Here is a 12659-nt window from a genome sequence, read left to right as displayed (position 1 = left end):
CGATGATGGGCTCGAGTATAGCAGGGATTGTGGGGCTGGTGCGGGATCGGGCAGTGTTTCGTTCTGCTGTGCATGGGGTCGCTATGAGTCGAAAGGACTCAACGGCACTTAACAACAACAACAACAAAAGCCATTAACAATTAAATATCCATTACAATTGTTTATTCCCTCTAAGGAGAGGCAGCAAAAGGATTAGAAGGTGGGAGAGAGGGAAAGGGTGAAAAGAATGAGGAAGGGGAGGGGGAGAGGGGCAGAACCAGGCAACTGATTAAGAGACTGTTGAACACTTGGCTGGATTTTAATGCTACATCCACCTCTAGGGAGAAGAGCAGCATGTCAAACTACAGTCCTGAAAGAAAATGACTGTTTTTTTCCCTCCTTCCAATACCCTCCTACCAAATCCAAAACCAAACCAAACTCACCATCATCAAGTTGATTCTAACTCACAGTGACCCCCATTGGGTTTCCAAGACTGTAAATCTTTTCAGAAGCAGATTGCCTCATCTTTCCTCCACAGAATGGATAGTGGGTTCAAACCACCAACCTTTCGGTTAGCAGCCAAATGCCTTAACCACTATACCACCAGAGCTCCTTATACTCCTACCAACATTTATATTTTACATGCTAACCATCCTGACCAGACCAACATCATCTGCTTCTTTTTACAAACAGGCACAAACCTACCTTTCAGAGATTCTGACTTCCCATCTCCAGCAAAACCAGATCTCTGGCATACCAAACCAGCGCCTTTAAAGGGCCAGCCATTAGGTGCTCCTCTTCCCCTATAGGGAGCTTTGGTAGCATAGTGCCTAAGGCATGTGACTGCTAACCAGAGGCTGGTGGTTCAAACCCATCAGCCACTCCCCGGAATGAAGGTAGGGCAATCTACTTCCGTAGTGATCCTGCCTCGGAAACCCAGGGAGGGGTCGCTATGAGTCGGATCCCACTCAACGGCAGTGAGTTTGTTTTTTTTTTTCGGTCTTTCCCCATAATTTCTGAATGACAATGACAACTGTGTTGTAGTTGTTGTTGGATTTCGTTGACTCGGTTCCAACTCATAGCAGCTCTACTATGCACAACAGAATAAAACACTGCCTGGTCCTTTGTCATCCTCAGAGTCATTGCTATGTTTGAACCCATTGTTGCTGGCACTGTGTCACTCCATCTTATTGAGGATCTTCCTCTTTTTCACTGATCCTCTACTTTACCAAGTATGATGTCCTTCTCCTGGGACTGGCCCCTCCTGATAACATGTCCAAAATATGTGAGACAAAATCTCATTATCCTCGCTTCTGAGGAACATTCTGGCTCTATTCCTTACCAGACAGTTTGTTTGTTTTTCTGGCAGTCTCTGGTCCATGAGAAAGCTGGCACTGGATAGGCTATCTAAAAAATACCTAGACACCCCAACATGCAACCATCAAGGTCCCAGGTTAACAATGAACCCTCGGCTTTTGACCTATGCTTACTATTTAACAGGCTAACCTCCCCAAATCTTGCCCTTCAACTACTCCAAACTGAGGAAAGAAAGGGAAAAACTATCACAGTGAGGATCAACACTGGGTTTTGCAATATGCACGCAGGAAGGATACAAACCAAAACAAACCAAACCCATTGCCATCAAGTTGATTCTGACTCATAGAGACCCCTATTGGGTTTCTGAGGCGGTAAATCTTTACAGAAGTAGATTGCTCGATCTTCCTTCCACAGAGCAGCTGGTGGGTTTGAACTGCTGACCTTCTGGTTAGCAGCCAAATGCCTTATCTACCATGCCATCAGAGCTCCTTAAGGTAAATGAATATTTTTGAGCACAGGAAAAGAAGGCTTTCACCTCTCACGCTCATATCTACAACGTGGTGGAGCAGAGATTCAAGCCTAGCGTGTGGGGGAGGGGGTATGGCGGGCAGGGGGAGCACCTGGGGACGTGAAGTTTTGCTTCTGGTTCATAAGCAGGCTCCAAATCTGCTCATACATTGTCACTCTCTAGAACAAACCTGGGTTTTCTGGTTCTTCAATCTTTTCTTCTAAGAGAATCTTTTTCCCTTTTCATCCCTTGCTAATTCTCCAGCTCCCAACTTCCTGAGCTCCTCCTCACTATCCCAATCAGAAGACTGCTTAAGGGGTGGGGTAGGGGGCTGCTACTGTACTTTGCAAAACAGAGTTCTGTGCTGCCACACACATATCAGCCTCCCCATCAGAAAACCACAGGAGGGAAAATATCACCCTCCCACCTCAATGACAGGGAAGAAAGTTTAGTCACAAACTCCAAATTCCCACAAACACACATTGTTCTAGAAAAACAAGACTGTCTGCAGAATCTTTACATGCTGGTTATTTAGAATATGCGAGGCATTCTGCTTCACTTCGGACTTGTCTAAAGGGAATCACATCTCAATTTCTTACCCTTTGTCAGCCTTTTGGATGATGGTGTGAAGTAGGGAGTTTGTTAAGAGGCAATGGAAGTCTACATTTGTCATTTTTTTTATTTGGCACAAGTTGGTTCTACTTGGGGAGGCTATTTTAAACTTAAATAAGTATTACAGCACATGTTCCTGTCATTCATGCACACACATGCTCCTTGCTTAATGAAGTCTGTGAGAAGTGGTGTCATTTGTTCAAAATCAAATTGTGTTTTCCTTATCAACTTACACTAGTTTCAGATTTGCTTTACTGTAGTCCTACACAGTGAAATAAACGTAGCTTATTTTTTAAAAAAGGGAATCTCCGGAATAATTTTTTTTATGATTATTTTTAAAAGAATCAACCTCTCATTAGTTTTTACCTTTCCTTCTTTGAATTCCTAAAGGTAGCTATTTATTGCTTAAGTGGACTGGACTTGGCACCAAGATCAGAAAGTCAGCCTTCGGGTCTCTCCCCTCAGCCTGCAGGGCCCCCACCCCATGGCTGCTGCTCCATTCCCAGCAATGTTACTTTTTACCACCTAATTCAAATCACCAGGCACTTTCAAGAACTGTGTCTAAGTTAGCAGACAGGTCTAACACATTAAAGAGAAACTCAATTAAGTTTCCTAAAATGTAAGTTTAGCAAGAAAATGTAATTTAGCAAGGTTTTTCATGGTTTGTTTTTAAGGCCCTGAAGTTTTAGAGAAGGTGCTAAAGTAACCTGAAAGTACAAAAATTACTGATGTATGCATACTACCATAATAATATTTCTCAACAAAAATACCTCTTATTAAGTAAACCCTTCTCCAGCCCATCCCCATTGCCCTACCTGCCAGGATTGCTTGCTGAAAATACCCTCAAATGTTGCTAACAATTTTTAGAAAAACATGTTCAAAATTTTCTGGGTACTGTATCAGTAAAGTTGCTGGGGCAAAATGAGAAGGGCAATTCTTTGCACATATTTTTATTTTATCAGTAGCACAATTATTTCATATTCAAAACCAAACCCACTGCCAATCAAGTCTATTATGACTCATAGTAACCTTATAGGACAGAGTGGAACTGTCCTATAGGGTTTCCAAAGCTGTAAATCTTTAGGGAAGCAGACTGCCTCATTTTCTCCTGCAGAGTGGCTGGTGGGTTTGAATCACCTACTTTTGGGTTAGCAGTTGAATGCTTTAACCATTATGCCACCAGAGCTCCTCTATGTTGTATTCAGGACCAGGAGAATAGCCTTAGGGAATAGTGATTGGGAATCTACAACTGCAAAGTTAACTAAATCAAAGTTCATGCCTCAAAGCAGTCAAGATTTACGTTGAGTGTTACTGACATTTATGAAGCCAGAGCATCAAAAACAAAGAGATTCTTCCCTAGTCTCACCTGCACTTCTGGTCCATTGTTCCAAAGCTCCCCAGATATGAGAATTATGTTTATATTTACAAATGACTGTAGAAACAACCAGAGCTATGACTGTTCCTAATATTCTCCTTTCCTCTTAGTTCTCACCTGTTACCTCCTACCTGGTTCAGATTCCAAAGTCTAAAGTCTCTCTCTCTCTCTTTTTTTTTTAAATTGTGATTTGGGTGAAACTTTACAGGGCAAATTCACTTTCCATACAGCAGTTCACACTTACGTTGTCTCATGACATTGACTACCATTTACCCCAATGCAACAGCTCCCCTCCCACTTCCTTTCGATAGTTACCTCTTCCCTGTGTCCATCCCTCCATGCACTCCTGCCCCCTGAACTGTCTCCCCATGCATAAACAGACCTTCTTTCTCCCATAATTATTCTCTCCAAGGAGTGTATTTACCTCAGGTACATGTTCAACTTATATGCCTGTCTTTTGTTTGGCTGGAAGCCACAGGTGTGGGTTCAATTCCAGACCTGAAGGGCAGCTAGGGACCACAGTCTCAGTGGTTCCTCCAGGCTCTAACAGACCAGCAAACCCTTTTTCTTTTTAAAGTCTCTCTCTTACAGATGTTTTGACAATCCTTCCATAGACTTTCATGGCTGTGTCATTGAGCGTGAATGATACCTCATATGACCCTACCTGCTGTTCCTGGACAACCTCTCCTTCTGCCCTTCCCAACTCATCCATACTACAAAGCTAACTATATAAAAGTGAGCATCCATAATTACTAAACACCATATAACTCAAGAGTTATTCTCAAATTTTAAATTTTAAGTCCTTTTTCAAAAAGGCAAAGGAAGTTCAATATCTATACCTAAAACCTGTGAATTCTAAAAATCAGAGTTAGTAATGGTCCTGAATACAAAATAGAGGAGCTCTGGTGGCACAATGGTTAAAGCATTCAACTGCTAACCCAAAGGTAGATGATTCAAACCCACCAGCCACTCTCCAGGAGAAAAATGAGGCAGTCTGCTTCCCTAAAGATTTATAGCTTTGTAGTCAGGAAGGCTACAACCAGGTAGTGAAATTATGAGTGATTTAAGTTTTCTTTTTGCTTATTTGCAGTTTCAAATTGTTCTACAGAGAACTTGTATAATTATTTTAATGACATTATGCTAAGGTAGAACTGAAAAAAATCACATTTTGAGTGCCCCCACAGTTCTCATATAATAAGAATTACAAATTTTATGCAGTTGTTAAGTTATAAATGTCTCAACTCTACACACTTGCCAAACAGCTCTCTTCATAGTGATGGTAATGCTACTGTGATACACCAGGTTCTCTGCCAGAAGAGAAGAAAGAATGCCAGAACCTCACACAGATCTATTAGAAAAAGTTAAATTATATTCATTATTAGTATATGATTACCTAAGATAAAATATTACATTATCTTTATTTTCTAAATAGAAACAAAGTGTAAAGTCAACTTTCCTCAGCAGTAGTTCAGTCATTCTATCTGATATTTTGGCATGAATTTAGACTCACATATCTTTTAGCTGTTTTAAGAGCCTTACATTAATGAATCCAAGAGACTGTCTAAAACAAAACAAAGAACTAAAGTCTCATAAATAACAAAAAGCTATTAGTCAGGCTAGGACTTCATTTGGAAGGATACACACTCTCTCCTAGTGGGTATCGACCCAGGCATAGGCAGAAAGGTCTTTCACCTGTAGCTATAAAGTGGTGCAAGAGGCAATTCTGCACTGGCAACACTTCTGTTCTGTGCATGTGTTGGAAGTAATAAATACTGAGCATTAATTCTGACTTGGGTAGAGGGCAGCAAGTAACTACAAAGCAAAGCCAAGGGGAGGAAGCAAAACACCAGTGAGAACTTTGCTTCTTCCTCTTTTCACCCCTTCACATACTAAGCTTGAAAAGAGAGTAAGAAGGGATGGGAGGTAGACCAGGGGCACTAAGTATCTTTCTAAAGGGTTTTAATGCATTGGCACAGTGATTAAACACTTGGCCGCTAACCAAAAGGTTAATGGTTCAAACCCACCAGCCGTTCTGTGCCATAAGATGTAGCAGTCCACTTCTGTAAAGGTTACTAGAAACCCTATGGGCCAGTTCTACTCTGTCCTTTAGGGTCTGTAGGAATTGGAATTGATTATATGACTATGGGTTTGGTTTGGCTTGGTTCATGCCATTCTACCCATTAAGGCATATAAAACATGTAAAACACATGTTCTGGTTTAATTTTGAGGACAACATAAGCACAACCTTTAGTTTGCTTTAGTCACATACAACCAGGGCACTAAACAGCTCAACCTTAGAAGGCACTGGGGATGGCCCTATTTATCATCTCCTACCCTAAACTCTATGGCCATCTTATTCTGGCAAGTTCCAGGTTTTACCTTACCCAACTGGAAATCTGAGTCCCTTTCAATAGCCTGGTTTTGTGTTCTAAAAGGATTAGATAAACCACAAGAGGAATGCTTCTGTCCAAACATTTAATAACACTCTTCCCTGCTGAATTAAACCCCTATACGAGAAGGAACTCTATGTCTGTCTTTTTCCCCTCACAGAATCCTCTGGGCCCACCAGAGTGCCCAGCACAGATAGAAGCTCAATATGATTTCTAGAATGAACATCGGTGAGATTGTGGGCACACACCAACATCACCTCATTTGTCCCTCAGCCCTATATTTTAGGCTCTACCTACATTTATTATCATTAGCAACTCTATTGAGTACATCTCTGTTTACAAAGTACCAACACAAATAACTGACTGTGATTGCAACCTTGATCAACACCACATCCAATGGGGCTTAAGGAGTCTGGGGAAAAGCAGAGAAAACTCTTATGGCAGGTAGGCCCCTCTACTTACCGCCACCTCCACCGACTGCATGGAGAGGTCACATGGCGGCTTCAGGGCTTTGGGTCTTGTGGCGTACCAGAACGTGGTGAGTGCTGCAAAAGCTCCGAAGCCCATGAGAGTGTTGGTTGGAAGAGTGCGAACGTACTGTCGGAAGTCAACCAGCTCTGGCATTCGAAAATACCGGAATAACTCGTGGGCTTGCATTCTCCTGTGTTTGTGGTTCTCTAAGCTGAATTCTGTTGGAAGAGGAAAATGTCATATTCATTTCAGGGAGGCAGGACTCTAAAACAGAATTCCCAAAGGCCAACCATTTACTTCAATGGCTGGCAGGGCAAACAAGCCTTTAAACCTACAGTCTAATGGTTAAGGTCTTTTGCTTGCAGTCAAACTTCTTTTTCCTAAAAACTTGTTAGAAATCCATTTTAGTTCCATATCTCTATTGTCCTGTGCAAAGTTTACATTAACCACATTAAAAAGTCTTTATGCACAAAGAATTCTTGGTACAAAATGCTCAAACAAATGGCATAAGTTTCAATTTTCTTCTCTTATATTTCTGCTTTCTTCCATGTAATCAAGTACAATCAACCCTCATTATCACAGCCAAAGAGGGTAAGAGTGAAGTGGCACAAACAAGCCTACACTACCTGTTGCTGTTGTTGTTGTTATTATGTGCTGTTGACTCGGATCCGACTCATAGCGACCCCTCCTTGGGTTTCCGAGGCAGTATCACTACGGAAGTAGATTGCCCAACCTTCCTTCCGAGGAGTGGCTGGTGGGTTTGAACCCTCAGCCTTGTGGTTAGCACTGTGCTACCAGAGCTCCTCTACACTACCTAAGGGCCTCTATTTCTATTTTCTCCAACAAGCCCCAACTGGTAAAACAGACTGATCCAAATTTTATTTTCTTTAACCTCTCCCATACACTTCATACCCCAAAAGCAATAATACAAATGCTAAGAAACTTATAGTTGGCTATTCTGGTAAAATCATTTTCTTTTATATTCCCCAATACTACAACTAAGAAATATGAAAAATATATTAGTGTACATGAATTTTAAATTAATCCCCAAATATCAGAGAGAGATTAAAAGCACAATGTTTGACAGAAAATACATAGAATTCTGGAGCCAAATCCTGCCTCCCCAGCTTATTAGCTGTATAATTGAGGAAAAATTACTTCAGTAATTTGTACTTCAGTCTCCTCATCTACAAATGGAGATGAAAATAGGACTTATTTCTCACAGGGCCTTTATAAGGACTAAATGATTCACATGAAGTGCTTAGAATGGTACCAATCACCAGAAAGTGTTCAACAAATGTTAGGTACTGGAGTTTACAAGGAAATTAAGCATCCAAAATACCCTGGAGAAAATTAGAGGAACATTTCAATATATAGGAAAGCCCCAGATTGAATGTTACAGATAATGTACACATTTATACATTATAAAAAATTAATGTGCAGTACAGATAATGAAAAACAAGTCTAATTAGAAAATTATTGAATAGCTGTGCTCCAAAGATCATTTGGACACAAAGAGAAGGAAATAACAGTACATAATCTGAAAAGCTTTTCCCCAAAACTCCTGACAAGGCAATGACTGCTATCACGCTAAGCTCAGATGGTATTTGGGAGCCACTTACTACAACATGTTCTTTTTTATTTCTAGGTCACAAGTCGGAGAATATTTTTCTATTTTTAAATATAAAAATCCATTTAAATTAAAATCAATAACATGACATCATTTCACAGAGCAGCAGAATTTCAAGCTGCTTTTACTGCCCATCAATACTGTAGAAGCCAACATAATGTATTTGTTCAGCTCATTTCATCTTGTGCTACAATGGCTCTTGTGTAGTAAGTATACATACACCCACACACACACAGAGCAAATTCTGAGGCTTGACACAACAACAAACAAAGAACAGACCAGCAAATTTCTTCAGGTCATAATTCTGGAAAGAAAGCACCAGCACTTATAACACTACTTACCATCTGTGCCACCAACAGCTGACTGCTAGGTGACACACAACTGCAGAAACAGAAGACAGCCCGGGTGGGTGGGGTTTAGCAGTGCTCAGCTGGTGCCTACCCGGCCTGCCAAGGTCTCTCAGGGCATTAGTCACATGCTGAGTCCTATGATGCTGCCCACTGGGCTAAAGGTAACTAGCAGACAAAATCCATACTCACTTCTCAGGAGAACATGGGATGGAGGATAGGCCAATGAGGAGCTACAAGCAGTCACCCCACTGCTCCACCCAAGCACAGAGATAGGCATCAGTTAGTGTTCCTGCCATTGCCAGTTCTGAAGACAGACACTGTTTTCTTTCTGCTCAGCTTCCCAATAAGCAGAGACAATAAGCTTATTTTTTAAAAAAAACCATCAAAATGAATGATCAGATGTTGGGTGGCATGTCAAACCAACATAAGTCATACCAAGCAAGAAACAGATTGCTAATAGTACACTTACAGCAGATTTATTCTAGATGAATTCACAGGAATTGAGCTACTCCAGTTATTTAACATACTTTAGTGCCAAGTGTGTGCCAGGCACTATATGCTAGGACTTGAAGAAACAGTACTAATGACCCAGGCTAATGGTCCGGGCTAACCATTTCACAGGGAGGTGAACAAGCATTATCGGTAAGTCATGGTAAGTAAGTGCCATCACTGTAAGATCCAAGATCTGGGAAGGCCCCTCTGAGGCTGCATGCACCCAGACTTTAAGGATAAGCAGATAAATCAAGTCCAGGTCTAGCACTGCACTGTCAGAGTTCATAAAGAATACTGCAGGAACTCTGGTGGTACAATGGTTAAAGCTCTCAGCTGCTAATCATAAACTACAGCTCAGCGGGAGAAAAGACCTGGTGATCTGCTCCCATAAAGATTACAGTCTAGGAAACCCTATGGGGCAATTCTACTCCGTCCTATAAACTTATTAGGAGTCAAAACTGATGCAATGGCACACACCACCACAACACTGCAGCTCTATAAACGCAAAGCAAACTCACGAGTACAATGTACAAACTCTGTTGTTGTTAAGTGCTGTCGAGTCGTTTCCGACTCATAGCGACTCCATGCACAGCAGAATGAAACACTGCCCGGTCCCGCGCCAGCCCCACAATCCCTGCTATACTTGATCCCATCATCGCAGCCACCGTATCAATTCATCTCATTGAAGGCTTCCCCCTCTTTCGGCGACCCTCCACCCTACCAAGCATGACATCCTTCTCCAGGGAATGGTCCCTTCTTACAACATGACCAAAATAGGTGAGACGAAGTCTGGCCATTCTTGCTTCCAAGGAGCATTCTGGCTGCACTTCCTCCAGGACAGATCTGTTAGTTCTTTTAGCAGTCCATGGTACTTTCAGCATTCTCCGCCAGCACCACAACTCAAAAGCATCAACTCTTCTTCGGTCTTCCTTATTCACTGTCCAGCTCTCACATGCTTATGAGGCAACTGGAAATATCATGGCTTGTGTCAGGCGCACCTTAGTCCTCAAGGAGATATCCTTGCTCCTCAGCACTTGAAACAGTTCCTTTGCAGTTGACTTTCCCAATGCTACACGTCCTGACTCCTGCTTCCGTTGGCATCGATTGTAGAACCAAGCAACGTGAATTCCTTGACAACCTCAATCTTCTCTCCATTTATTGTGATGCTGCTCATTGGTCCAGTTGTGAGGATTTTTGTTTTCTTTATGTTGAGATGTAATCCATACTGCAGACCGTATTCTTCAACCTTCATCAGTAGGTGCCTTAAGTCATCCTCACTTTCAGCAAGCAAAGTTGTATCATCTGCATATCTCAGGTTGTTAATGATTCTTCCTCCAATCCTGATACCACGTTTTTCTTCATATAGTCCAGCTTCTCGGTAGCATAGTGCCTAAGGCACTTGACTGCTAACCAGAAGGCTGGCGGTTCAAACCCACCAGCCACTCCTCGGAAGGAAGGTTGGGCAATCCTACTTCCGTAGTGATAACTGCCTTGGAAACCCAAGGAGGGGTCGCTATGAGTAGGGGTCGACTCGACAGCAAATAACAACAACAACAACCACACACTAGTACAAACTCTACTTCCCCTCAAATCATCCTATCTCGCATTGTCTTTTCCCTGTCCCTTAAACAAACACTGGGTATGCAGTGGTTAAAGCATGCAGCTGCTAACTAAAAGGCTGGCAGTTTGAACCCATTAGCTGCTCTGCAGGAGATAGCTGAGGCAGTCTGCTTACATAAAGATTTACAACCTTGGAGATCCTATGGGGCAGTTCTACTCTGTCCTACAGGGTCATTATAAGTTGAAATTGCCTTAATTGCAGTGGGTTTGAGGTGGCTGTTTTTTTGGTATACAAACAGGTCCTTCTCCTCTCCCCACAGACACTGAAGTAATTTCCACAGCTAGATTGTGCAAATTTGGAATTGACAAGGGTTTGTTCAATGGTCACAACCTTATGTGAGAACTTTAAATAACTGTTCTTTTGCATAACTCCTTAAACAGTCATAAGCAGGTGATTAATCTTTTTTTTATTTTAAGCACTGGCAGTAGCCAAGTTATAGACAACATTATACTAAAAAGTTTAATAAGTCTAGAGAAGAAAACTTACAAAAACATCCTTGAGAAAATTACAGATTTAGTAGCACATATGGAGGAGCATTTTATTAGCTACTAATCTGTAATGCTAAGGGCTTAAACCCAAATTCCTGCCTGTAGTGGCTGATAACGATAAACTACAGCAGCTTAACTCAGGGCTCATAGCTAGTGGCCAGGTAACAAGCTGCCAAACAATTTCACTGAACCAAAGGGTTAATGCTGTGCACAGGAACACTGTTTTTTAAAAAGCAAGAAAAAACTAAGAGAATACCTCATTTAGATCCATGTAAACAACAACTCTTGATTATGAAACTAGTAACATAATAAATATTTCCTCTTCTATTTAACTGCTATTAAGGATAAAAGTACTTAGAACATTTCAAGCTGGAGAGAAACCTACATTTAAAGACAGACAGACACACTAAATGACCTCTAAATATTGTCAGTGAACAAAAACATCACAACTTTAAGACACACTCCTAACAGGTCTCTAACAAAGTATCAAGATCCACCAACAAAAGATAAAAAACTAAAAACTCAGAGACAGATTGTATTTTTATTCCAGAGGAGTTTAATTGGAATATTATCATTATTATTCTTTCAAAAGTTGATTTCTACACCATCATTATCTCAGGACATGTATAACCCAAGCATATAAATCATACTGCTGTTTGTTAAGAATATGATTCAATCAGCTTAAAGGCTTAAGAAACCAGTATTTGTCTGTGGGGAATACACAAGACTACTGACAGTAAGCTTCTCCTTGCTCTATAACTACTCCTGCACAGCTTTCCTCTCCACCTACAGAAAGTGGGTTTGTTCAGCAGGGTCTTCTGAATTTCCTATAAAATTCAAGTTTAAAAATCACAGACTGACAGGCAATATAACAGTAGTCAGAGAAATCTGGCACAAGCCCAGAGTAAAGTAAGCAGAGCAGAGGAAGCCTTTCAATAGCTCATGGTACTAAGGAGCAGATTGCCCAACCTTCCTCCTGAGGAGTGGCTGGCGGGTTTGAACTGCCAGCCTTCTGGTTAGCAGTCAAATGCCTTAGGCACTATGCCACCAAAGCTCCCAGAAGATGTGGTAGGACTGACGAATAAGAAATGGACTGCATGATTGTCAGAAAACCTAAATCCTCATACCTGTCTGCCCAAACATTGGACAGAATAGTTAACAACAAAATTAGCATTTATTTAGTTAGGAAAGACTTTCATATCATGTAAGTTACCTGAACTTCACAGTTAACAAAATAGGTCATTTTACATAAGAGGAAATAAAAAACTTAAAGTCTTGCCCAAAGTGTTTTGTCAAGACTGGGAATCCACCTGATTCTAAATCCTTGCTTTTTTCCTCCACACAAACAATTCTTAATTTCTTTGGGTCACTGACCTGCACCACTGTGAATACTCATGTAATTATGTGCATATGGGGCTCAGAAATC

General features: G+C 41.2%; 1 protein-coding gene across 1 annotated transcript in view; it reads right to left on the bottom strand.

Annotated features, from left to right (window-relative positions):
• ACSL1 (acyl-CoA synthetase long chain family member 1) overlaps nt 1–6838 on the bottom strand; it is a 57934-nt gene extending 51096 nt beyond the window's left edge. The window contains exon 1 of the mRNA XM_007940869.2: nt 6644–6838. Within this exon, the coding sequence (XP_007939060.1) occupies nt 6644–6838 (195 nt within the window). The remainder of the gene's footprint in view (nt 1–6643) is intronic.
• Nucleotides 6839–12659: the final 5821 nt, after the last annotated feature.

Source organism: Orycteropus afer, unplaced genomic scaffold (assembly GCF_000298275.1).
Source record: "Orycteropus afer afer isolate SDZICR_OR568_19922 unplaced genomic scaffold, OryAfe1.0 scaffold00073, whole genome shotgun sequence".
Classification (NCBI taxonomy): domain Eukaryota; kingdom Metazoa; phylum Chordata; class Mammalia; order Tubulidentata; family Orycteropodidae; genus Orycteropus; species Orycteropus afer.
This window is presented reverse-complemented; position numbering and strand designations above follow the sequence as displayed.